The sequence below is a fragment of the Lepidochelys kempii genome, chromosome 3, assembly GCF_965140265.1.
Source record: "Lepidochelys kempii isolate rLepKem1 chromosome 3, rLepKem1.hap2, whole genome shotgun sequence".
In the NCBI taxonomy this organism is placed as follows: domain Eukaryota; kingdom Metazoa; phylum Chordata; order Testudines; family Cheloniidae; genus Lepidochelys; species Lepidochelys kempii.
The window spans coordinates 83,756,098-83,782,600 of NC_133258.1; the positions used below are offsets into that span (position 1 = coordinate 83,756,098).

The 26,503-nt window shown below is 43.2% G+C and overlaps 1 protein-coding gene across 1 annotated transcript in view; it reads right to left on the reverse strand.

Moving 5' to 3' along the window:
- The window catches only part of AK9 (adenylate kinase 9), a 239,389-nt gene that overhangs the window by 99,409 nt on the left and 113,477 nt on the right, over window positions 1-26,503 (reverse strand). The window contains 5 exon segments of the mRNA XM_073336992.1: window positions 10,348-10,638; window positions 12,885-13,097; window positions 14,784-14,911; window positions 16,053-16,259; window positions 16,798-16,890. Coding sequence (XP_073193093.1) covers window positions 10,348-10,638; window positions 12,885-13,097; window positions 14,784-14,911; window positions 16,053-16,259; window positions 16,798-16,890 — 932 coding nt within the window.

A 26,503-nucleotide genomic window follows, 5' to 3' on the forward strand; every position in this document is an offset into this window, starting at 1 on the left:
TGTGGTAGAAGTGCCCAGTTGGGCCACCCATGTGCCATAGCCATCTTGTGCCACTCTGAGTGGTTACATAGTGGTGTGCAGCCAACTGTCCCCATTCCATCTCTCTCTCAGAGAATCAGCCTGCAACTCTGAAGTAGAGGGGAGGCGGGAGGGTAGTGGAGCACCCATAGGGACACACATCTCGAAGAAGCTCAGTTACTGCACAAGGTGAGTAACCTTCTCTTTTTCTTCGCAGAGTGTACCTGTGGGAGCTTCACTTTAGATGACTGTTGAGCAGTGCCCCTCAGAGGAGTTGATCTATTGACAGTGGATAAAACCGTAAGTCCAAAGTGAGGATCTGATGCTGATTATTCTCTAAAGCATAGTATTTAGTGAAAGTATGGACTGATGCCAAGGTAGCTGCTCTGCAAATGTCAGTGATAGGCAACATATGCTGCCAGTGCTCTGGTGGAGTGTGTAAGAACTCCTGGCGGATGTTGTAGATTGTTGTTATGGTAGCACAAATGGATACATCCTGATTATCCATTTGGATAGTCTCTGTTTTGAGATGGTTTGAACATCGAACATTCTGTTATGGAAACAAATAGTCTAGGTGATTTTCTAAATGTTTTTGTTCTTTCAATGTAGAAAGCTAATGCTCTCAGAACATCCAATGTGTGGAGTGAGGCCTCCCTCCCATCCGCATGTATCTTAGGAAAAAATACAAGGAAGTAAATGGGTTGGTTCAAATGAAAGGGGGACGCAACTTTAGGTATGAACTTAGGATGCGATCATAGAATTACTTTATCTTTAAAGAATGTTGTATAAGGTAGGTGAGCCATTAAGGCACCCAATTCTTCCATCCATCTGGCAGACGTGATGGCAATAAGGAAAGCCACCTTCATGGATAAGTGAAACAAAGAGCAAAGAGTTTAAATGGCTTTCCCATGAGTCCGTGTAGAACAAGGTTGAGGTCCCACATGGGTGTAGGGTTTCTTATTGTGGAATAAATGTTTTCAGTGCCTTTAAGGAAGTGTTTAATCATTGGGTGAGCAAATATAGTGACTCTGTCCACTTTGTCGTGGAAGGAGGTAATGGCACCCAAGTGTACTCTTATGGAGCATGTGGATAGCCTCAATTTTTTAAGTCTTAGTATATAGTCCAGGATCCTTGGTTGGGGGGACAACTGTGGCAAGAACTGTTTATCTTGGCACCAGGTGGAGAATCATTTCCACTTGTGGATATATGTCTTTCTTGTACTTAGTCTCCAACTACTCAGTAATACATCTTTTACTTCCTCAAGAACAGGCCTTCTTGACCCCAGTCAGCCATGGAGTAACCAGGCCTTGAGGTTGACTACTGTGAGGTTGGGGTGACAGATGCATCCTGCATCTTGTGATAGAAGGTGAGGCACTAAGGGAAGGGTTCGAGGCGCTTTCACTGCCATCTGACGCAAGTATGGGAACCACGTTTGTCGGGTCAATCTGGGCACAATGAGAATGACACTGGATTTGTCCTGCTTGATCTTGTAAATGACTCTGCTTAGGAGTGGGGTCAGAGAAAATGGGGCTTCCCATTTTATGAGGATTGCATCACTTAGGGAGTGATGTCCCAATCCCACTCTGGAGCAGTATTGTGAGCATTTGGCATTCTGAGCTGTTGCAAATAGATCTATGGTGGGGAACCCCCATAGTTTGAATATGGACTTGAGAATTCAGGGATCCATCTCCCACTTGTGGGTTTCTGAGATCCGCTGTTGTATTTTGACATCCTGGCAGATAGGATGCTGATATCTCTATGTTGTTGGTGATGCACCAGTTCCAAAGGACTATTGCCTTTGTACATAGGGGGGTGGACTAGATGACCTCCTGAAGTCCCTTCCAACCCTGATATTCTATGATTCTATGAATAGGGAGTATGATCGTCCTCCCCCTTTATGGTTTATATAAAACATGCCTGCTATATTGTCCATGAGGATCTTGATGGTATTGTTCTTGACTAGAGGAAGAAAGTGGTTGCACGCATTTTGGACTGCCCTTAGCTCCAGTAAGTTTATGTGAAGGTTTGACTCTGCTGGGGACCAGGGGCCTTGGACCGTATTATTGAGTAGATGTCCCCCCCCCCCCAACCTATTAAGGAAGCATCTGTTATGATTGTCATGGTTGGAGTTCTTTTATGGAAAGGGACTCCTAAGCAGATGTTATTTGGTTGTGTCCACCATGTTAACGAGTCTTTTACTCTGCATGGCATTGTGAGGTGTCTGTTGAGAGAGTATCTGTGCATATATACACTGTTCGAAGCCAGGCCTGCAAGCATCTCATGTGGAGTTTGGCATGCTTGACAACAAATGTTGTTGCTGACATGTGCCCCAAGAGTTGTAAACATGTTCTGGCTGATGTTTGTGCGGTGTCCCTCACCGTTGAAATTAGATTGACTAGGGTGAGGAAGTGTTGTTGGGGTAGCGTTGCTGTTAAGACAGTTGAGACAGGCTCCTTCAAATTCCAACTTTTGGATGGGAACCAGTGTGGACTTTTGCATGTTTATGTGGAACTCTAGGTTCGTGAAAAGGGTTATCATGCTCTGCGTGGCATTTATCACTTCTTGCCCTGTTGGTGCCCATAGGAGGCAGTTGTCCAAGTATGGAAATATCATTACTCCATGTTTGCATAGGTGAGCTGCAATGACAGCAAGAACCTTGGAAAAAAACTGCTGGGGCAGAGGACAGGCCAAAGGGTAGTACTCTGTATTGGAAATGCTGTTTCCCTAGCATGAATCTTCTGTGTCATTGGTAGATGGTAATATGAAAATAAGCGTTCTGAAGGTCGAGGGCCAAGAGCCAATCTCCCTTCTCTAATGCCGGAATTATTGTGGTTAGAGAGTCACCATTTTGAAACGTTGTGTTCTCACAAATTTGTTGAGTTTTTGTAAATTCAGGATGGGAGGATGTGTTCCCACCATCTAGTCTTTTTCTGAATTATAAAGTAATATGAATAACCTCTCCCCCTTTGTTGTGAGAGTACAGGTTCCATGGCAGCTAATTGTACAAGGTGCTTTATTTCCTGTTGTAACAGGTGCTCGTGAGGGGGTCCCTGAAAAGGGCTGGGGAAGGGGGATAAGTAGGTAGGATAGAAATAAAGGGGATGGAGTAGCCCTTTTGGATAATCTCTAAAACTCATTTGTCTGTTGTGATGGTGTTCCAAACTGGGTAGTATGGTGACAGACGGTCTCCAAATGGACAGGGGACCATTTTTGGTTCCGGAGTCAGAGAGAGTGGAGGTCTCGTGCCCTCGACCACACCTTCAAAATGATTGTCTAGAGGTAGATTATTGAGACGTCGAAGGCTGATCTTGGTTCCGCTGACATCTGTTCTGTTTTTGTTTCCGCCCTTGGTCGTACTGTCTTTGGGGCTGAGAGTATGGCGTAGACCGGAATCTCTTATTGTAAAACAGGCTCTGTTTGTTTTTATTTGCAGGTATGTAAATGCCAAGGGTCTTTAAGTTCATCCTTGAGTCTTTCAGAAATGTTTTCCTTGTACTGTTCTTTTTTGTCATCTGATAATTTTTCAATAAAAGTTGACATTTTGGATAACAGATTGTGTGTATATTTTGCTAGTGGGGCCACATAGTTGGCTATGCGGAACTGAAGTGTAGCTGAGGAATAAGCTTTCCACGTGAAAAAGTCTAGCCTTTTCCAATCCTTATCACATGGGGTTGTTTGTTTCCTTCTTTGGGTGACCGCCTCCACTACTAAGGAATTTGGTGTGGGGTGTGTAAATAGGAACTCAGCCCCTTTTGCTGACATTTAATATGTTTTGTTGGACCTTTTACACGAGGGTGGTGCTGTAGCAGGTGTCTGCCAGATTATTTTTGCAGGCTCCATGATTTCGTCATTAATTGGCAGAGCTATCTTTGCCGAAGGGGAAGCCTGGAGTATGTCTGTGACCTTATGTTGGGCTTCTGGTAGCTGTTCTAGTGAAACGTTTAGGGATTCGGCTACCTTTTGAAGAGTTCCTGAAAGTATTTGAAATCATCCCCAGTAGCGGCTGGTGGTGGTATTATGGTTTCGTACAGTGATGACAAAGAGAGGTGAGTAGGCGACAAGTGTCATGTTTGGCTGTGTCTTTAGGTTCCTCAGTGTCTTCCTCCTGTGTTTCTGAGGGTGCTGGGACAGTTGGTGAAAGAGCTGATCTGGACCTAGTAGGGCTAGGGGGCTTGCGGTTTTGGGCCCTAGACTTTGTTCATGGATCCCAGTATGACCAGTTAAGTGGGAATGGTATGGGGAGCGGTGTCTATGGGTGATCATACCATCCTTGTATATCTGCAGGTGGTTGGTGATGAGATGATCCTGGCTTGGGTGAGGAATGGCGAGGAGTATATATTATTGCATCATCCTCTTCTTCCTCATCACTGGAGATAGGTGGCACTGACCTGCAGAGAGTAGTCAGCTGGATTGATACCGATCTGGATGGGGTACCCTTGATGCTGAGTAGAGGAGATTCAGGCACTGAAGCCACTATCAGGTCTGCATGCCTCATGAATTTCTGTGGAACCATGAGGCTTGATGCTGGAGATGGCAAGGTGGACAGCCCGGGAGCATGAGTTAAAGCTACCCCTGCCGAGGATTTAGAGCTGTGTGGCATATTTACAACAGGGGTGGCGTCATTGTACCACTCAGTGCCGAGATCTTCTTTGGCTCCATGGGTGCCAAGCTGGAAGGTTTCACTTTGCTGTGTGAACCTCCATTAGAGCCTGCCCACATAGGGTCTTAGCTCTTCGGGAACTCTCAGTGCTGGATGTTCCTGGTGCCTCGCAGTCTGGCGGTCTCGGTGCCATCAGTACCGGGGCAGATTTTTCAGTTGGAGATTGCTTTCTTTAGGCAATTCTCAATGCAAGGATGTCTGCGACCTGTTTATGGTAGCATTTCTAGAAGTAGGCTCCTTGGCAGCTGTTGTTGAAGCAGAACCCCGACAGAGGCTGCCGTTGGTGACCGTTGGCCAGTGAGTGACCTGGACTCAGGGTCGGAGGTTGTCCTGAGGGATTTCGCCATCATGAGGAGTGGCAGTTGGAGATCCCTGGCTTTTCTTGTCCTAGCTGTCAGTTTTCTGAAGCATGGGCACTTTTGTGTAATATGCGTCCCGCCAAGGCAGTGGACGCTGAGCGTGACAGTCAGAGACTGGTATGGAGAGTCTGCAAGTCAGGCAGCATTTAAAGCCGGGTGAGCCGAACATGCCTGAAAGAGTCGATCTCTTAGAGGAAAAAAATAGGGTAAACCCTGTTTGAGGCTAAGGCTGTACACCTACTAGAGAAGGAGGGATAGACATGGAAGGAAAAGGATTATATTTTTTTTAATTTTAAAGAAATTAGTCAGGCAAGGGGATAGGGAAACTAACTACAATTAAGCTATCTACTATAAGTTTTATATGAGGTCAGAGAGGGCACTGCTGATCACTCCGACTCAAGCCAAAGGCAATAGAGAAGGAACTGGGGGATGGTTGGCTGTGCAACGCTATGTAACTGCTTGGAGCAGTGCGAGACAGCTACAGTGTGTGCACGGCCCAACTGGGCACTGCTACCACAAGTCTCTGATTACAAGTGCAGGGCGTCAAGACACCTAAAGTGGAGTACCCACAGGGACACTCCTCAAAGAAGAAAGGTGCCTTACACTACAACTATCTCTTTAGCTAATTAAAGGGATAATGTGGACATGCTCTGAAGAGATTACCATCTAGATCTCCTTAGCTGGAAGAATAGTGAGGAGTTAGTAAAGATTTACTTCATGTTAGGTACCAAATAAACTCATGAATTATACTTGATGCATAATACCAAACTATGGCTTGAAGAGTTTTCATTATACTTTACATGGTTAATACTAGTTCATATCTAGACAGGAGTTGTGTGAGCTAAATTCCTACATAATAGCCTATTCCCTCTGTATAGGGCACTTAGGGTCAATGGTATAGTATTGGAAACTCTCATAATTTTATTCAAGAATCTCATGATATGTGGTGTTTTTCCTAAATCTCCTGCTCCTGGAATGATTAGCTGAGAATCACAGGTTTAATTTAAAAATAAAAAAGCAGGTTTGAATGGTAATGGTTGTTTCCTCATGTGCTTTTCTATGGTGCTCATCACTATAGTAACTGAGTGCTCCACAAACAATTTACTTTCAAATCATCCTTGTGAGGTGAAGAGGATAGTAATTTCCCCATTTTATAGATAGGGAGCTGAGGCACAGAGTGATTAATTTCACTATTTTTTCATGCCCAATTTGAGATGCTTAGAACCTGTTTTTTTAAGAGTAGGTAGCATTATACAGCATTTTATATGTTCAAAGCACAGCTCCCAATTACTTCAGTTGCAGCTGTGAGGCTCAACACTTCTGCCAATCAGACTTCCCGCAGCTTCCATTGGCTGGGAATGGCGAACCACGGCCACTGAAAGCTGCGAGTGGCTGTACTTGCAGATGCTCAGGTAAACAAACCGTCTCATGGCCCAGCAGGGGCTTACCCTGAACAAGCCGCAAACCAAGTTTGGGAACCCCTGTCCCAGATGGTCACTAACTGTTCGTCAGTTTGGAGTCTGAATGAAGCTGTCCTATAGACAACAGCCTCCTTAACTACACTATCCTGATCCATCCCCACATCAGGTTCACCCTGTGTACAGAATGTGAAAAAACAGTATGTGACCTTGTAATTAAAGACTGAATAATAATGCATATATTCAAGGAGGCTTAATCAAGGATTCACATTAATTCTATGTTCCTTTAACATAGTTTTTATTTGTTATATATATATATATATATGCTTCTGAATTTCAGTTTTGCCTCACTCTGCTTTTGCTTTCCTCCACTCATGAGTTTTATCTGTCAGTCACTTTGAGGGTAGCTGTACCCAATTCTAGGGAGCATTCTGCCCATTTTATCTCCCTCTGAAAAGTATTTGACACATTGTACAATGAACATTGTAAACAGCTACATTAGATTTTAGTGGAAAGAATTGTTATTGCTTATTTTTATTATGCTAAACTAGATAATAGTGCAGAAAACAATTACAGGTAGCCTGCAAACTGTTCTTCTATATCCAGTATTGCCAACTCTTGCAATTTTATTTTGACTGTAGCAATTTTGTTTCCTTTAACTTGTCTCATGAAAACAGGTTTAATACAAATATGAGGAAATACTTTTTCACACAACACACAATTAACCTGTGAAACTCATTGCCATGAGATGTTGTGATGGCCAAAAGTATAACTGGGTTAAAAAAAGAACTAGATAAGCTCATGGAGGATAGGTCCATCAGTGGCTATTAGCCAAGATGGTCAGGGATTGAACCTCATCCTAGGGGTGACCCTAAACCTCTGACTGCCAGAAGCTGGGAAGGGAAGACAAAATTGCCCTGTTCTGTACATTCCCCCTGAAGTTCTGTAACTGGCCACTCTTGGAGACAGGATACTGGACTAAATGGAACATTGGGCTGACCCAGTATGGCAGTTCTTATGTAACACAATGAGAGGCTACCAGCTCATGAATTTTCCCTTATTCAAAATGGTAAACATTTCCATTACTGTCAATGGGACTGAAGGCAGCAAGATGGCCACCATTTCCCTACAGTCTCTCTGCATGTGGAAGTTAGGCTACTCTTAATAAAGTTAGGTTTCAGAGTAGCAGCCGTGTTAGTCTGTATTCGCAAAAAGAAAAGGAGTACTTGTGGCACCTTAGAGACTAACAAATTTATTTGAGCCTAAGCTTTCGTGAGCTGTATCTTATGCTCACGAAAGCTTATGCTCAAATAAATTTGTTAGTTTCTAAGGTGCCACAAGTACTCTTTTTCTTAATAAACTTGTCTGCTACTGTTTTCAGTGAGACTGAACCATGCTGTAACAGGCTTCTCTCAAGGAGCAGGAGGCCTAGTGGTCAGAAAACAGTCTCTCTGAGCCTACAGTTGCCAACCCTCCGAGATTGACCTGAGTCTCCAGGAATTAAAGATTAATATTTAATTAAAGATGATGTCATGTGATGAAATCTCCAGGAATTCATCCAGTCAAAGTTGGCAACCCTAGCCTTAAGGCAGCTTTTCCAGGCAGTCTAGGGCATGGCAGTCAGATCATTGTTCATCACCCTTTCCCCCAGAGACCTCTGGGTCTCTCAGGCAGCTGAGGGAGAAGAGAAGGGAAGGGGGACCTTGGCCCTCCCGCTGTACTGGGTCCCTGGCCCAGGGGCCAAGGGGAGAGAGGCAAGGCGTGGCTCAGTCGTTTCGGCTGCCACTCCAGAGCCGCCTCCCCCTGGGTTGCTCTCTATCTTCCCTCTTTTCTCTTCAGTTTAGGGTGTAGCACTAGCCTTCTGCTTACACAGTTTCGGTAGTTCAGGCCTTCAGCTGGGTGTGGGAGGACGCTTCCCAGCTCACCATCATATTTTAGTTGTTTCCCCCTTAGAAACGGGTAAGGAGGAAACCAGCTGAGTTTTACTCACAGTCCTGGTCCTTCCCCTGTAAATGGCTCTGGTCAGCAGCTGCAGCCTGTCTGCCTTCTTGCAGCCAGACTCTCCTCTATGTTCACCCCACAAGACCTCTCTTTTAAGCAGGTCCTCCATAGGCAGCATGCCGGGCTACTGCTGAGGGGTAGGGCTTTCTTGGCTCAATACTGCTTCAACATTCATTTAACCTTAGTATGGTACCTGTAAACCCCATCACACATGCTCAAAGGCAACAGACTGTCACTCTATGGTTCAGAGGGCTAGACTGGAACCAGAGACTATGAAGGGCAGTAGAGACACTGAAAAGTATATGATGGCCACCACGTATTCCCTGAATACAGGATATTCTGGTACTTCTGGGAAAAGCGTGATCTCACCCCTGCTGGCGTGACCTCACATACATGGTGCATGCAAAGTCACATCACATAGGGGGTGCCATTTTTTAGAGTGTGCTGCTCCACCCCACTGATGTGACCTTATACGCACGGTGCATGCAATGTCCCACCACATAAGCACCATTTTTAAGAGCATGCCACCCTGCTCTATCTGTGTGAATTTGTGTACACTATGCATGTGAGGTCACGATGGAGGGGGCAAAGTGTTGTGCTCTTAAAAATGGCATCAGCTGTCCAATACTAGACAAAACACTTCAGTTTTGTCTTTGTGCCAGACAGGGGACAAATCACCCAAAAAGAGGACTGTCCAGTTAAAACTGGATGAATGGCCTCCCTAGCAAAAATGGAGGGGAAAAGAGGGCACTGGGGGGAGCAGGAGGCATATTTAGGGGATACAAAGGAATGTAGTGGGGGTCCAAAGCAGGGGGGAGGTACAGTGGGAGAGTGCTGCCCAGTCTTGGGCAGAGAAGTTAGAGTGGCGGGGGGCGGGGAGATCAGGGAAGTGTTGTTTCTTTCAAAAAGCTAAACCAATACCCTATTGTTTTTACTGTGACATTATTGTTTATACCCGGGGTGGCCAACCTGTGGCTCCGGAGCCACATGCAGCTCTTCAGAAGTTAATATGTGGCTCCTTGTATAGGCACCGACTCCAGGGCTGGAGCTACAGGTGCCAACTTTCCAATGTGCCAGGGGTACTCACTGCTCAACCCCTGGCTCCGCCACAGGCCCTGCCCCCTCTCCATCCCTTCTCGTGCCCTCCCCGAGCCTGCTGTGCCCTCACTCCTCCCCCTCTCACCCAGAGCCTCCTGAACGCCACAAAACAGCTGATCTGGAGGGAGGGAGAGGCGCTGATGAGCGGGGCTGCCAGTGGGTGGGAGGCGCTGGAAGCAGGGGCAGCTGATGGGGGGGGGACTACTGACGTATTACCGTGGCTCTTTGGCAATGTACATTGGTAAATTCTGGCTCCTTCTCAGGCTCAGGTTGGCCACCCCTGGTTTATATGAATGATTGAAGTTTTTGCATGGAAACACTCATTATAGGATCACTTTTGGAATATTAAAAATACTTTCAACGTTTAACTTTATTTTGAAATATTTAATGAAGGCAAGTCACATTACACTGTGCTTGCTAAGGATTTTGGTTACTAGTTAGCTGCCCATTAACTAAAATTAATTAGTTTTAAAAACTGAAAAAATTTGTCTAAGACCCCTTCTCCTGATGCATTCCTCTGCACCCTGTTCAGCTAAGTTCAGAAAGCAGAAGTTAACGTAAAGTGGTTTACTATGTACATCTGTAACACATCAGTCCTAAAAGCAATAAGTTCTCTGTGCAAGTGTGAATCATGATGCATTAATCAATGGTTCTCAAACTATTTTATCCAAGGAAATAAATTAGGAGGGGAGGGAGTCAAGACAGTAATAGGAAATGGATTGTAGTTCTTGGGACTGGCAATACCGAGTATTTGGCCTCTAAAAAAAAGGATACTACTAATTACTATTAATACCTCTTTATTTTTGTTATTTTCATTTTCATGTGCACTTTCACTTTCAGTTTCTGTATTGGTCTGAGAGGTGTTTCCCAATTCCTGAAAGAGAGTTTCCATGTCAATCTGATCTTCCTCAGGTTCCTCGTCAAATTCAAGTCCAACTCTCTTTTGAGTTTTGGGCATGATCATTTCCTGTAGATGTTCTTCAAACTGAATATGGAAAATTCCTAATTTGTCAGCTAGCCATCGGCCACAGATAGTTTTACCTGCTCCATGTGTGCCCAGCAGGCACACTCTTAAGGGAGGAGCCTGCCAGAAAGAATTAAGAATACTTTTATAACAATTTCTACGCTAGGGTGCACTTAAGTTATGGTTGTATACACTTTGTTGAATTAATCCTAAATTTCAGGGCCTCTAATATAAAAAAAAAGTACCCTCAAAAGCAGCATAAGCACACATGCATTTTGCATTTCAATGTTTAAAACTACAGTGAATTACATATACAGTAGATAAACAGTACATTAACCCCTTTCCCTTCTACCCCTTTATTTCACCCTTTTTATTCTTCTTATTTCAACCCCCACCCACTCCCATTCTCCTCTGATCCTTATTTCAATTATGAGAAGTGAGTTAACAACAATAATTAATAAACAAAGAACTACTTTAACAGAGCCATCAAAATGTGTATATGTCTTACTGAGTAAGCATGTAATATTATTGTAAATCTTTGCCCTACCCTTCTGTGACGAAGCGGGACAGTCCTTAATGTTTCCTCTGAATATTGTGGAGGTGCCTCAGTTTCCCCTATGCAGTTCTTAGGTATCTAGGTGGTGGGATAAGGGTGTATGATCGTTGCAGAGCCCTAGAGGGCAGGTGTGTGCAGGGGTCTGGACACAGAGAATGGCCAATACCCTGTTTCCTGGCAACTGATGGCCTGGCCCTTTCCCCTTGCAAGGTGAGAGCTAAAGGTGTTGGAGAACAAAGGAATCAGGTGACCTCCTGGCCCAGGAAAGGGACAAAGCCCAGAGGAGGAGGGGCTGGAGAGAGTTTCAGTTTGGGCTGGCTGGGGATGTGGAGTGAAGTGCAGACGTGGTTGTCTGGCTCACTGCCCCCCAAAATGAACCCAGCTGAGGGGTCCTGTTCTCTGTACCTACAACCTCTGTTTTAGACCATGTTCCTGTTGTCTAATAAACCTCTGTTTTACTGGTTGGTTGCGAGTCCTGTCTGACTGCGGAGTTGGGGGGCAGGACCCTCCGGCTTCCCCAGGACCCCACCTGGGCGGACTCACTGTGGGAAGCACATGGAGGGGAGAGGATGCTGAATGTTCCGAGGTCAGACCCAGGAAGGTGGAAGCTGTGTGAGCTGTGTGTCCTGAAGACAGTCTGCTCACAGAAAGGAGACTTCCCCAGAGTCCTGACTGGCTTCGTAGGGAGCAGTTCCAGAGCATCGCCCAGGGACTCTGTGACACCTTCCCTTTCCCCCTGTCAGGGTTCCTTCCCTACTCTGAACTCTAGAGTACAAATGTGGGGACCTGCATGAAAGACCCCCTAAACTTATTCTTACCAGCTTCGGTTAAAAGCTTCCCCAAGGTACAAACTTTGCCTTGTCCTTGAACAGTATGCTGCCACCACCAAGCGTTTTAAACAAAGAACAGGGAAAGAGCCCACTTGGAGACGTCTTCCCCCAAAGTATCCCCCCAAACCCTACACACCCCCTTTCCTGAGGAGGCTTGAGAATAATACCCGAACCAATTTGTTACAAAATCATCAAAGACCCAAACCTCTGGATCTTGGAACAATGGAAAAATCAGTCAGGTTCTTAAAAGAAGGATTTTATTAAAAAAAAAGAAAGGTAAAAATCACCTCTGTAAAATCAGGATGGAAAATACTTTACAAGGTATTCAGATTCAAAACACAGAGGATCCCCTTCTTGGCAAGACTTTAAAGTTACAGAAAATAGGAATAAACCTCCCTCTTAACACAGGGAAAATTCCCATAAAAGAAAAGATAAACTAATCTGCCTTGCCTGGTTTACCTATACTGGTTGCAATATTGGAGACTTGGATTAGGATGGGTTGGAGAAGATGGATTTCTGTCTGGCCTTTCTCAGTCCCAAGAGAGAACCATGGCATAAATAAAGAGCACACACAAAAGCCTTCCCCCACACCAAGATTTGAAAGTATCTTGTCCCCTTATTGGTCCTTTGGGTCAGGTGCCAACCAGGTTAGTTGAGCGTCTTAACCCTTTACAGGTAACAGGATGTTGCCTCTGGCCAGGAGGGATTTTATAGCACTGTATACAGACAGGTGGTTACCCTTCCCTTTATATTTATGACACCCCCTTTGTTCATCACCTTTATTTACTGTGTTGGGCCTACATTTAGATTGTAAACTCATTGGGGAGGGGGCACATCTTTCTTGTTTCTGTGAAGTGCCTAGCACACTTGCAGCAACACAGAAACAACAACAAAAATAATTGTAATGAAGGATGGAAAATTATGTGTAATATCAACCTCTTATTAACAATCTATTTTAAATAGTTTTAACATTTTCTCACTTGTAATGGTTCCTTGTGAGCCACATACTCCTCAGGGTTCTCCAAAAACTTTTCTCTGGACTCAGGACTTGAAAAATAGTAAATTTTTTCTCTATATATAGCTCCATGTTCAGCAATCCCTGGGAAAAGGACAAAGTTCTCCTTCAGACTCACTGGACAAAAGTGTTTGGTGTCTCCCATGTGTCTCTTCTTTTCATTAATTTTATCTTCATCCTGATAATACACAATGGTTTTAGAGAAAACTGTCAAGAAGTCTTTGGATCAACTAGAAAAACATTATATATAAAATATTCTGTACACATACTTCCCATTTCAAGTGCATTACAGTACATTACTTTCAGAGACAGTGATAAAGCAAAGCTCCAGATCTAAACACTCCCTTGAATTCTAGGGCATTTGAAATCCAGACCCAATCCAAACTTTATATCTTACACTCATTCCTAATTACAAATGTTTGAATACAGGATACTCTAAATACTTAACTGCTAAATTTACAAACTAGCTCCCAAACAATCTCCAAATTTGTGTGTGCAAATTTTGCATATGTACCAATTTGCAAATACAATATTTATACTCAATTCAGGTAATTGCTTATCTAGCTGAATGTATGTGGAATTATGAGTAACTATGTGAATGCACATGTAACATTTACATGTGCAAATTTGTGAGGGCAAGGTAATGTTATGCTGGGAGGTATTAATGAAGCAGGTCTTTGACCTATAGACAGTCAAACTTAGTTAAATCTTATGGGTATGCTATGCACCCTTTTATCAGGCTAAATGGAAAGAAGGAGTAATTAAATGCCCCTTTATGTGGTGACAGACGGAAACTAGGAGGTTACTGCACAAGACACTAGGCCACATGGCAAAGCCCGAGCAGAGAAACTGTATGCTCTGAGGGGTTTCCCTGGGACTGGTTGCAAATGTAGAGGCTAAGGTATTGTTTTTGCAAGCTAAGTGTGTTTCAGAGAAGTAGTACAGACAGTGGGAGAAGCAGTTGTGAGCACAGCCTTCAGTGGGAGCCAAGAGACAATGCTCTGTGGAGTGGTGGACTACTCGGGAAGGAAGGCCTAAAAATTGTGAGCAAGGAAACTTGCCAGTTGTTTCTATGTGTTCAGGGAAACAGGACTTTCTATACATTCTCTGTAAATAAACAGGATTGCACCAAAGAAATACCTGACTTATACCATCAATTTCTCCTCCTAACAAACACAAAAATGGCAAGGCTCTGAAAACTGGCTAACCTCTTAGGCCAAAAGAGACAACAAAAATAAACTACTTTAAATGTGGCCCTTAATAATACTGCCAAAATATCTTATAAAATAGTTGGTGGTTCTGAAAACATAAACAAATAGTAAGGCAGACACTCCCCTATATAATTAGCAGAATATGACTGTGCTATATATTGGAATAATACAGGGAAAGGGAATGATACTTATACGTAGCACTCACATAGCATTTCATGTCTTCAAGAGCTGATCAGTCAGACGGCAGAATTTCCCACAACTTCTAGCTTATCCAAAATATACAGGTCCACCACAAAAGCAGTAACAGAAAGTCAATCAGAAATTAGGCCAGATGGTGGATCTGCATGCTGATATGCACCCCTCCCTGCAATCATCTGGGAATAGTGGCTATGCACATTCTCCTTACAAGCACAGAATATTTGTGCTCTCTGCTTGGTGGAATAACACCATTGCCAGTCAGAATACAGGAGTACAATGAAATTGCTTTAGCAATTTATGAGTGTACATATTCTGTGGACATTTTTGTGGGATGTTGAATTTGGATCAAAAATATTTAGGCACACAGCTTAATAAATCTGCTTTGTCTGAGGTTAAACTCAAACCCATAATGAGTCAAAGTAAAATGATAAACTAACAAAGCCAGTATTGCTCACTTCTTCATCATTTTCCTCTTGCTCTTCCTCTTCTAATTCTTCATCAGCCTCCCCTTCTGCCTGCAAGTCATCTGCTTCTTCATCTAGGTCTTCTGCAGATATTTCCCAGCCATAATATTTAAAAGGTTCTGAAAAAGTTACCATTTTTTCATTTCAATTATTGTCAAAAAGTGTTCAAGTCATGCTTACATTTTTATTTTTGCCCCCTGAAAATATACAAAACATGCAAGACCACAAATAAATCGTGCCAGGTATGTTTTTCCATTTTTTTTAATCCTTGAAGTGTACATAACACATCTCCTAGTCAGAGCACATATTGTTTTCTTGACAAAATGAATGTCCCCTTGTTTGTATTGTAAATAAAGATGCAATAGTATTTTTAACAGGAACTTGCTATTACACAGAGATTAGAAGTAAAACTGAAGAGAACTGCATTACTGTTTGTAATAACTATTTTTATGTTTAATTTTGGCGAAATCCCGCAGAACAAGGATCAGTCAAATTTTATCTGACAGAATAAATGAATTTGTAATTGATGTGTGTTAATCAAACACTTCAACCAGATTTGTATCAGAGGTTTATTATTATTATTCATCTAGCACTCAAAAATGTGCTAAACACCTCAGCGCACACAGGGAAGAAATGGTCCTGTTACTAAATGTTTACTGCAGATGGATGGACCCTTACATTAATTCAGAGTCCCACTGACTTTAATAGAATTTACACACAAGTGGACCTTATATGAGGACAGCTGTGCATGTCCCGTTACAGTATTCTGGCATAAACAGCCAAAGCAAAAATGGTGGGAAAGGGATGGATGTAAAAGGAAAATGTTGAAGAGCTGTTATGTACATATTTTCATGATTTATTTTATATAAATTATTCATCTCGTCCCATGTATCTTGATGCTTAAACTGCTTGCTATCCCCCTTCTAATGAGGGCCAGCTCTAGGTTTTTTGCTGCCCCAAGCAAAAAAATTGCCACCCCAAGCTCTGAGAGCGCAACTGCCCAAGCAGAAAAAAAAGAAAAGGATGGCCAGAATGCTACCCCTGGAATTGTGCCGCCCCAAGCATGTGCTTGCTTTGCGGGCGCCTAGAGCCGGTCCTGCTTCTACTTCCCAGTTCCTCCATTGAACATAATAAGCCCCTCCTTCCACTCCACACCACAGATTTAGGACTGAATAAAACAACAACAATCCCTCTCATTTTCACACTACAAATTCCTCTCTATGCAGGTCAAATGTGAAACTTATGAACAGCATTACTTACTTTCCATCACCAGGACAATTTGATTAAGCAGTGTTTCTGGAGTTTGCCCAGCAATCTCTAAATCAGCAATCTGAATTAAAGATGAATCACTGATTCCTGGCTCTAGTATTTGCCAGTTGTGCATGAATAGCTTAATCTTCTCTTTAAATGGCTCCATTTCTGGTACATCTGGGAAACCATCCTCTGGAAACTCAGGTAACATGATTTCTGAACAAATCAAAATGATTTTGAGAGGACAATGCATCTTTAAAGATTTTGCATTTTAAAAGTTATCCTATCATACTTTATAAAATAATTTTAACTTCCCGTAAACCTATGTGGCAGTTTTGACATATTCTGCCTCTTTATGTGAGTTACTCTAAGCACAAATTTATTTTATTGTTGTTTTAGACGCACATTTTGCAGTGCCAAGTTCATTACATTGGGTTGCTGTATATTGATACTTCTCAAAATAGACAAGGAGACAGAAAGAGGTCCAATTAATTAAATTTGCATGTGGTTATTTAATGACATAGCATACAAATTTGAGACCATGACCTTTTCATTACATTTCTGCAAAACAAAAAAAATGTACATGTAATTAAAAAGCCTAATGCATTCATCTACAAACAATTTTTGGCAGCTTAAGGAAATTGTCATGCATCAAATAGAACATACCAGTGTTGGAAGGAACATATTCTACAAAGAAAAGAAAGCTGGACTATATTTGCTTGAAAGAGAAAACAGGAAAGATTTCATGTCTAACCTGGTTCAGGTTTAGCTTCCACAACCCCTGTGGTGTGGTCAGGTTGTACCTGAGGTATTACTTCTGTTTCAAGTGGAGGTTTGTCTCCTGATTCTATAAGCACAAATACAATTAATTCAGCTACTACTACTAACTTCTATTTCTCCTGCACCTTCCAGGTGAGGGTCTTAAAATGATTTACAGACAATGAATTAAGCTTCCTAACACTCCTGTGAGTAGAGGGTTGAGGAGATGGATGATACCTTGAAAGACAACATAAAGATATTTCAAAATCAAAATCTTCAAAGATCAGAAATCCAGAGCTGCAGAGACAACAGTGATTTTGCAAACAAAAATAAGAAAGCACCTTAACATAGGCACCAAGGTGCTGAAGCATAGCATCAAAGAACCAAATGACAGGTTCTGAAGCACTGCAAACACTCAGCACTGCTGAAGCAAAGTGCTGAGGAAAAGATCCTAAAGTACCTAACCCAGTAATTCTCAAAAAGATTAGGACTGGAATCTTTCGAGAACTATTATTACCTATGCAACTGTGGTACACAGAAGTTAACGTCCACATTTTTTATTTGGATGTCTCAGTTTTTGGGTGCCCAATTCTGAATACCTAAGGCCTGATTTTCAGAGATGGTGAGCACACACATACTCCAGTTAAAATCAGAGGGAACTCTGGGTGCTCAACGCCTTTGAAATCACATTCTATTTGTCCAGAGAATTGGAACCTAAGTGACACACCCAAGATCACAAACTAAGTCTGTGGCACAGCTGGAATACAAAATCCATCTCTTTTGTGCTTCAGCCATGTGCTTCAAACACTAAACCATGCTTCCACTAAGAGAAAGGAACTGATCTTACCAATTATTCATTACCATAAATGTATTGGGATCCTATTGAAATTATTATTTATGCACGGTATTACCACAACACTAATTTAACTATAAATTCCTTTATTAAATCCAAAGGCTGAATGGTATTTATACAATTGCTCTAAACATGACTAAAAAGCCTAAATAATAACCAATTTACTACATCCAAACAGTAACAGAACATTTATAAGCATTTGATCAAGATATGTACAAACAGGCTAACCGGGGGTGCCTAGACTACTATTGGTCGTCTCCAATTTGATCAGGCTGGTATTAGCAATGAAACCTTTAAGAGTTTACTTATTTGTTAAAGGGTATAAAAAAGTAATGTCATTACCAATTCTCAGAACATACCTGTGGCCAGATGAAGGAGTTTCTTATATAGCAGTAATTTACTGCGCCTGGTACCCAGCTAACCATGTTTTATTTCTATTACTTTAGCCCAAACCTTAAATAACACTAGTATTTTGAAGGGTCACCACAAATTTAACACAACTTTATGCAAGAATCATCTTGCATAAAGTACATCTCAGTTATGTCATATTTACAACATAAGCATATTTCCATAAAGAAAAGGAGTGCAGCATCACAGTATGCATATAGAAATTCTACATACTATTCCCTGCATTTGCTACAGAGAAGTGCAAAAAACAACTCCATCTCCCTGGGCACTAGCAGGGATTTAAAGGAACAGGACCCTAGCTGTACCCCAAGCTGGCTGGTCACACACCCTTGTCACTGGGCATATTGACAGTCCAACAGCATAGCATCCAAAAGTTCATATTCTAGCCTTCTGTGGGTGTACAGGGGGTAGGAGACTCCATGAGTGAAATCATGACCCAATTAAAGTCAATGCTCTAGCTCAGTCCTGCAGCACACATCCACAAACAGGCAGCCAGAATATAACCCTTAGTATTCAAATATTTTTACTTCATAATACCCAAAGCAATTGCTCTTCATTTCATTTTAAATGCTTAATGGATGTGGGGAGGAAGAGAATTTTGTGAGATAACAGCATTTTATTTTCTACTTCATTTTCCCTTTCCATCAAAAAAGTCTGATATAGTAGAAACACAGTGGGTGAGGTAACATCTTTTATTTGACCCAACTCCTGTTGGAGAGAGAGAGAGAGAGGGCCAAGCTTTCAAACTTACACAGAGCTTTTCTTCAGGTCAGATATTACCTCACCCACCTGGTGTGTCCATGGGACTGACACAGCTGCAGCAACAGATTATATAGTAGAGGTCATTCTCCTTCCCCCAAAAGTCTAGATGTGTTCGGTTCAGAACTGAATGTCACTCCTTCACTTAAGGGTTGATGAAGAACTCCACAAGTACTGCAGGTAATTTTTTCAGAGATACCAGTCACTTAGGGCCTAAGTCTTATTGGAAGTCAATAGGCTCCTAAACCATTTATGTGTTTTTGAAAATTTTATCCTCCCTCCATATCGAAGGCTGAAAGGAGAGACTACTTATCTGTACAGTAAGATAAAGGAGGGAGTACTTACCTGTAGAGGTATTGTCTCACCACAGTATGTGCATCCACCTGTGCACTCTGTACTGGAGACTGTAAACCACTGTCAGCAAGCCCATGCCTTTGCAGAGAAGCTTCTTGTAAAGCTTCAGGTAAAATATTGCCACACAGTGTTGTCTGTGAGAACAAATAGGTTTTTCCCACTGACAGGAGATAGGAAGTCCTGACAGGCTAGGAAGACAGCTTTAGTTCTCTGATGTTTATATGCAGAGAGAGATCCCTTGAGGACCACAAACCCTAAGTTTGGAGGGGACCCAGATGAACACCCTTCCCCTCATCCCAGGGCAGATGAGTTTATCACCAAGGTCAGGAAAGGTTGAGGGCAGATAAAAAGAATGCCAATACAAACATTAAGTGAGTTTGTCCACCAATCTAGAGAAGTCAATACTCGAGATGACACACTGAGGACAGAGTTCAGATGGTGACAGCTCAGCTAATAAGCAGTCTGGTCTGATGGAATACATACGTGCATGAAGCCTCATACAAATTTCAAGCTGTTGTGTTTGGGTGAACCTTGAGATCTGCAACAAGAGATTTAATTGTCTGGAACCTCAAATTTGGAAGGAAAGCTCTGGTTTGAGTAGAGTCCAACACTGCTCCTATAAATCCTATCCTCTGAACTGGACAAAGGGTAGATTTGTCTGAGTTGATCAGTAGACCTAGAGCTTTGAAAGTTGATTGGATGAGATGTATTCTGGAGAGTATCTAAGCTCTGGACTGGCCTTTGACCAACCAGTCATCCAGGTAAGGGTAGATTTGTATTCCCAGTCTTCTCAGAAAAGCAGCTATCACTGACGTACGTTTTGTGAAAACCCAAGAAGCTGCTGACAGGCCAAAAGGCAGCACAGTGAACTGGCAATGAGAATGCTTCACCATGAACCTGAAATACTTTCTGTGACCTTGATAAATTGTCACATGAAAGTAGGTGTCTTTTAAATTGAGGGAGGCATACAGGATACAGTGAGGGAGTAATGGAAGCCAGGGTGACCAGGTAAAACTTTCTCTTTTAGATATTTGTCAAGTAGTGCAGGTCTAAAATTGGTCTGAGACTTCCCTGTGCTTTTGGGATCAGGAAATAGTGGAAATAGAGCCCCTTTCCTCTGAGATACTGCAGAGCCTCCTCTACGGCTCCTACCCAAAGGAGAGAGACAACCTCCTGGAGGAAAAGCTCCTCATGAAGATGGTCTCTAAAGAGGGATGGAGGCAAAGAAACAAATTGGAGGGTATATCTCACTTCCACAGTGCTTAATGCCCAACGGTCCAAGAGAATAAATGACCAAGCAGTGAAGAAATGGGAAAAGTGGCTTGCGAATATGGGGAAGATGGAAACAGGCATCCTGGAAACTGGCATAGTGTCCTCTAATGCCCTATCAAAATGCATGTTTAGCACTCTAAGGGTGTCTAGATGGAACTGGCATTGATGCAGAGCCAAAAAGGAGGAGGAGGGGTAGGTCTATAACCCCTACTCTTCTTTCTCTGCAAGTCCTGATGAGGAGCAGGGGCAGAGTAATGGTAGGTCTGCTGTGGGCAGAAATATATTCTGACCCGGGCCAGAATATAGTATCATCGGTGAAGTGGAAGTGGTGAAATAGCTCCTTCAGAGGCTGCCTGATAGGAGGAGGAAGAGGCCAGCACAGGCTGAGGCTGCTCCTCCTCCATTAGCTCTCCAGCAGAGTCCTCCTGAACTGCCTCTTGCTGCTCTGTACTGGGCCTGGTACCAGGCCCAGTAACAGGCAGTGCCTGGCGAGTAGACTATCCACGCCTCTCCAAAGATACAAAGCAAGAACGCCTCATGTACAACCCAGAAATGTAGGGGAAACCCCCTGGGTTCAAAAAGACCAGGGGATCAGTGGGCCCCAGTAACCCTCTAGCCACATACTTGATGGTACTCCCGCTGGAGGGTCCCTAGCAGTGCCCTACTAGTGCCCTGGAAAGTAGCAAGACCAGCTCTGAGGCTGAGAAACATAGGAGCCAATGTACAATTCAGAAGATGATGAATCTCCCACTGCTGATCAAGAGGGAGCTGCTCCTGACAGTGCCAGATGCTGATGCCAAGTTAGAGAAGGACATAGCGCAGCCAACATTGCAGGCTTCCCTTTTGATGATACCCGCGGGCATGAAGTCTGAGGTAATGGAGGTTGTGGTACTGAGTGCTACACTGATGCTGATGGCACCCCTCTGTCTGTTGGTACTGAGAGCATGGTCTCCTGCACTGCCAGAGATACCTGTACCAAGAGGCACAGCTGATCTCTGACTGCTGAAAACACCTACGGCATGGTTGGTACCAAGATGGTCTTGGGATGGTACGATACTGCAGATGTGGAAAGTACTCCCTCAGGCCCCAGACTTGATGGTAACTACCTCAATGCCAGAGTAAACAGTGCTGGCTTCTGCGGTGCCAGAGAAGAGGAATGCCAGGGTTTTGACTGCAGTCCAGTCTTACCCCTATGCCTACAGGATTCAGTGCTAGCAAGCTTCCTCTCTCCTTGGTCTGCTTAGAGGTCTTATGCCTCTTTTTAGGCACTGCAGATAGTGATTGGTGCCAGGTCTTGGGCAACATGGGAGGTGCACTCCTAACTGATCCCCAGGCACTTGGTGCAGAGTCTGAATGGCTGGATTCTGATGGAGGTCTCAGAGCTGCTTCCATGAGCAAAAACTTTAGCCTGGCTTCCCTGTCTTTCCTTGATTTTCGCTTAAGGTCTTTGCAGATATGACAATTATCCCGAATATGACCTTCCTGTAAACATTACAAGCACCTTGAGTGTGGGTCGCTCATGGCCATTGGCCTAGTCCTAGTGCAAGAGAGACAGGATTTGAAGTACAATGACCAAAGCATTCCTCAGCACTAAGAAACAGAATAACCCCAAACTAGGCCCCAAAAAAGAAACTAGTGCAAGGTTCTCTACTTGTAGATGGGTGACTGGGTCTGGTTCTGTTCAATATCTTCATCAATTGTTTGATAATGGCATAGAGATCCATTTAGGTAGTCTTTGTGTAGAGATAGTGGAGCCTATAGAACATTCCACAGTGGAAATGAAAAGCCTCAGAGATTTTCTGAAAGGCTTATTTCTGTTGAAGTAGAATGCTAGTGCATGCTTGACATCTAGGGTATGTAATACTGAGTCCTGCGTGTTCCCATGAGGTTTAGGGAAGAATGAGGGAAGATGGATTGGTTGATTTAAGTATAAATTTAGGGTGGGGTCTTAGTGTGACCTTGTTCTTGAAAAAGATGGTGTAAGGTGGGTGTGCTATGAGGGCTCCTAACTCACCCACTCAGCGGGTTGATGTGATAGCCACTAAGAATGCCACCTTTATTGACAGATGTATCAGACATCACGTTGCTAAGATTTCGAACGGTGGTCCAGTGAGGCAGCATAAAACTAATTTCAAATCCCAAGTTGGAACAGGTATGCGCACTTTGGGGTAAACATTCTTGATACCCATAAGGAAACATTTGGTGATCAGATGGACGAATATCCATGTCCCATTGATCTTGCGGTGAAAAGCGGTAATACTGTCTCACATGACCTTCTCATAAACAAAATAGGGAAATGCAACCTAGATAGAGCTACTATAAGGTGCGTGCAAAACTGTTTGGAAAACCATGCCCAGAAAGTAGTTATCAGTGGTTCACAGTCATGGTGGAAGGGCATAACAAGGGGGGTCCCGCAGGGATCAGTTCTGGGTCCAGTTCTGTTCAATATTTTCATCAATGACTTGATAATTGTATAGAGAGTACACTTATGAAGTTTGCGGATGATACCAACATGGGAGGGGTTGCAAGTGTTTTGGAGGATAGGATTAAAATTCAAAATGATCTGGACAAACTAGAGAAATCGTCTGAAGTAAATAGGATGAAATTCAATAAGGACAAATGCAAAGTACTCCACACAGAAAGAAACAATCAGTTGCACACATACAAAATGGGAAATGACTGCCTAGTAAGGAGTACTGTGGAAAGGGATCTGGGAGTCATAGTGGACCATAAGGTAAATATGAGTCAACAGTGTGACATTGTTGCAAAAAAAGCGAACATCATTCTAGGATGTATTAGCAGGAGTGATGTAAGTAACACATGAGAAGTAATTCTTCCTCTCTACTCCACGCTGATTAGGCCTCAACTGAAGTATTGTGTGCAGTTCTGGGCGCCACATTCAGGAAAGATGTGGACATATTGGAGAAAGTCCAGAGAAGAGCAACAGAAATGATTAAAGGTCTAGAAAACATGATCTATGAGGGAAGATTGAAAAAATTGGGTTTGTTTACTCTGGAGAAGAGAAGACTGAGGGGGACATGATAACAATTTTCAAGTATATAAAAAAGGTTGTTACAAGGAGGAGGGAGAAAAATTGTTCTTCTTAACCTCTGAGGATAGGATAAGAAGCAATGGGTTTAAATTGCAGCAAGGGAGGTCTAGGTTGGACATTAGGAAAAACTTCCTAACTGTCAGGGTGGTTAAGCACTGGAATAAATTGCCTAGGGAGATTGTGGACTCTCCATCATTGGATATTTTTAAGAGCAGGTTAGACAAACACCTGTCAGGATTGGTCTAAATAATATAGTCCTGCCATGAGTGCAGGGGGCTGGACTAGATGACCTCTCGAGGTCCCTTCCAATCCTGTGATTCTATGTACCTTGATCAAGCTAATGGAGAACCCAGATGTCTTTAGTCCCAAGATATAGTCCAATATCAAGGGTAGGGTTGTAGAAACAACACTAGTTTGTTTGTTCTGGCACCATATGTGGAGCCTCTTCCATTTGTGAAGGCAAATATTATGCATGGTTGTCCTTCTACTATTTAGTAATATGTCTTTAACCTGTTCTGAACAGGCTAGTTTGTCATGATGGAACCATGTAGGAGCCATGCTTTCAGATGAAGTTTTTCCAGGTTCGGGTGGTGAACCCGTCTGGCATCCTGTGATAGAAGATCTGGCCGAGGTGGAAGAGTGCATAGTGCACATACCGCCATCCGCAATAGGTATGAGTACTAAGTCTGTCTGGACCACGTTGGGGCTATCAATATACCTTTGGCCTTGTTAGTATATATTTTGTGTATCACCCTCGATAACAGGAGGATTGGGGAGAACACGTATAACAGGTGTGCATCCCATTTGAGGAGGAAGGCATCCTCCAGGGATTGGGGCTCCCAATCTGTTCTTGAGCAGAATTTTGGGCATTTGTAGGTCTGAGATGTTGCAAAGCAGTCGATGGATGGGTGATCCCAATGTCTGAATGTTTTATAGAATCATGTTTAGTTCCCATTTGTGATCCTGGAAAAATTCTTTGCTCAGCATATCTGCTGTAGTATTTTGATGACCTGGGAGGTACAAGGCTGAGATGTTGATACTGTGCTGGATACACCAGTTCCATAGTTTCATGGCTTCGGAGCATAGGGAATGTGAATGTACCCCTCTCTGTCCATTTATATAAAATATGCAGGCAATGTTGTCCATCATTACCCATATATTCTCATTCCTGATTAGTGCCAGGAAGTGCAAGTACACATTGCGAACTGTGTGCAGTTCTAAGAGGTTTATGTGTAACAGTCACAGAAGGAGACCACCTGCTTTGGATCATGATGGTGTAGTAGATGGGCTACCCAGCTGATCAAGGAGGCATCACCTGTGATTAGCATTGAAGGTGGAATCTGGGTGAAAGGGACTTCCATGCACATGTTGTTGGATTGCATCCACCAATGTAGAGAGTCTTTGATTTTGATAGGCATTGCAAGGCATCTGTTTAGGTTGTGTGTTTGTGTGGTATATAGAAGGTTCTTAGCCAGCCCGGAAGACAACATATGTGAAGATGTGCATGTCATACCACAAATGTGGTTGCTGCCTTCTGTCTTAATAGTTGGAGGCAGGTTCCTACCGAAGCGTGGACTGTTCAGTGATGAGGTTGGTTAGAGTGTTGAACCTGTTCGTTGGTAATGACAGTCTGGCTTCCAGAGAGCTGAGATGTGTCCCGATGAAGTCTAACTTCTGAATGGGATTTACAGTTGATTTTTGTATGTTTATCTGTAAAACCCAGTCTCAGGAAGAGGTCAAGTGTCCTGTGAGTAATGTCAACAGCGTCTGTCCAAGTAGGAGCTTTTAATAGACAATCATCCAGATAAGGTATAATAATATTCCCCTGTTTCTGGAGATGTGCTGCCACCATGCTAGAATTTTGGAGAATACTTGAAGTGCAATTGAGAGACTGAAAGGCAGAACTTTGTATTGGTAATGTTCTATTTCCAGAGTAAATCTGAGAAACATCCTATGAGCAGGGTGTATGGTTACGTGAAAATAGACATCTTGCAGGTCGAGGGCTGAAAAACAGTCCCCTTGTTCTAGTGCTGGTATTATTGTTGCTAGTGTGACCATCCAGAACCACTGGACCCTTACAAATCTGTTGAGTTTTCTCAGGTCTAGAATAGGCCTCCACCCTCCATTCTTTTTCTGGGTTAAGAAGTAGTAGGAATAAAAGCCCTTCCTCCTCTGTATTGAGACAGTATTGGTTCTATGGTGCCCAGATGCAGTAGATAGTTTACTTTCTGCCATAGAAGTTGTTCGTGAGAAGGGTCCCTGAAGAGAGACGGGGAGGGAGGGTGGGCAGGGGGGATGGAGTATTTTTTACAGTATTGCATAGCCTGTATGGATTATTTCTAGGACCCATTTATCTGTGGTGATAGAAGTCCACACTGAATAGAAAGGGATCAAATGTTGGCCAAAACAGGGGATGGATGATGGTGTCAGTACTGGTGGGTGGGGGAGGTCACTTGGACCCTCGACCAAATCCTCAAAATTGTTGTTTAGCAGAGGATGGCTGAGATGCAGATGGTTGAGGTGGAGGTGGTTGATGCCTCAAAGGTCTCTGCCTCTGTCGATGTGTCTCTGTTGATGAATGTATGGGATGGATCATGTGTGCTGGTAGGGATAATATCTACTCTGTTTTCTTTTGGTTGCGGTGCGTATATCCTCAAGATGTGGAGAGTTGCTTGAGAGTCCTTCAGGGTGTGGAGGGCTTTGTGTATCTTGAAGCAAACAGTTTCTAGCCATCAAAGGGAAGGTCCTCCACTGTGGACTGTACTTCCCTGTGGAAACTGGACAGATGAAGGTATGACACTCAGTGCAGAATAATGGCAGTGGCCATGGATCATGCTGCCATGTCTGCCACATCTAGGGATGCTTGTAGGGTGGTTCTGGCCAGAAGCTGACCCTTAGTTAAGATGGATTTGAATCGGTTCTTTTTATCTTCCAGAATATCATAAATAAATTCCGCCAGTCTGGAGTAGTTTACATGGTTGTACTTTGCCATCAGTGCTGAGT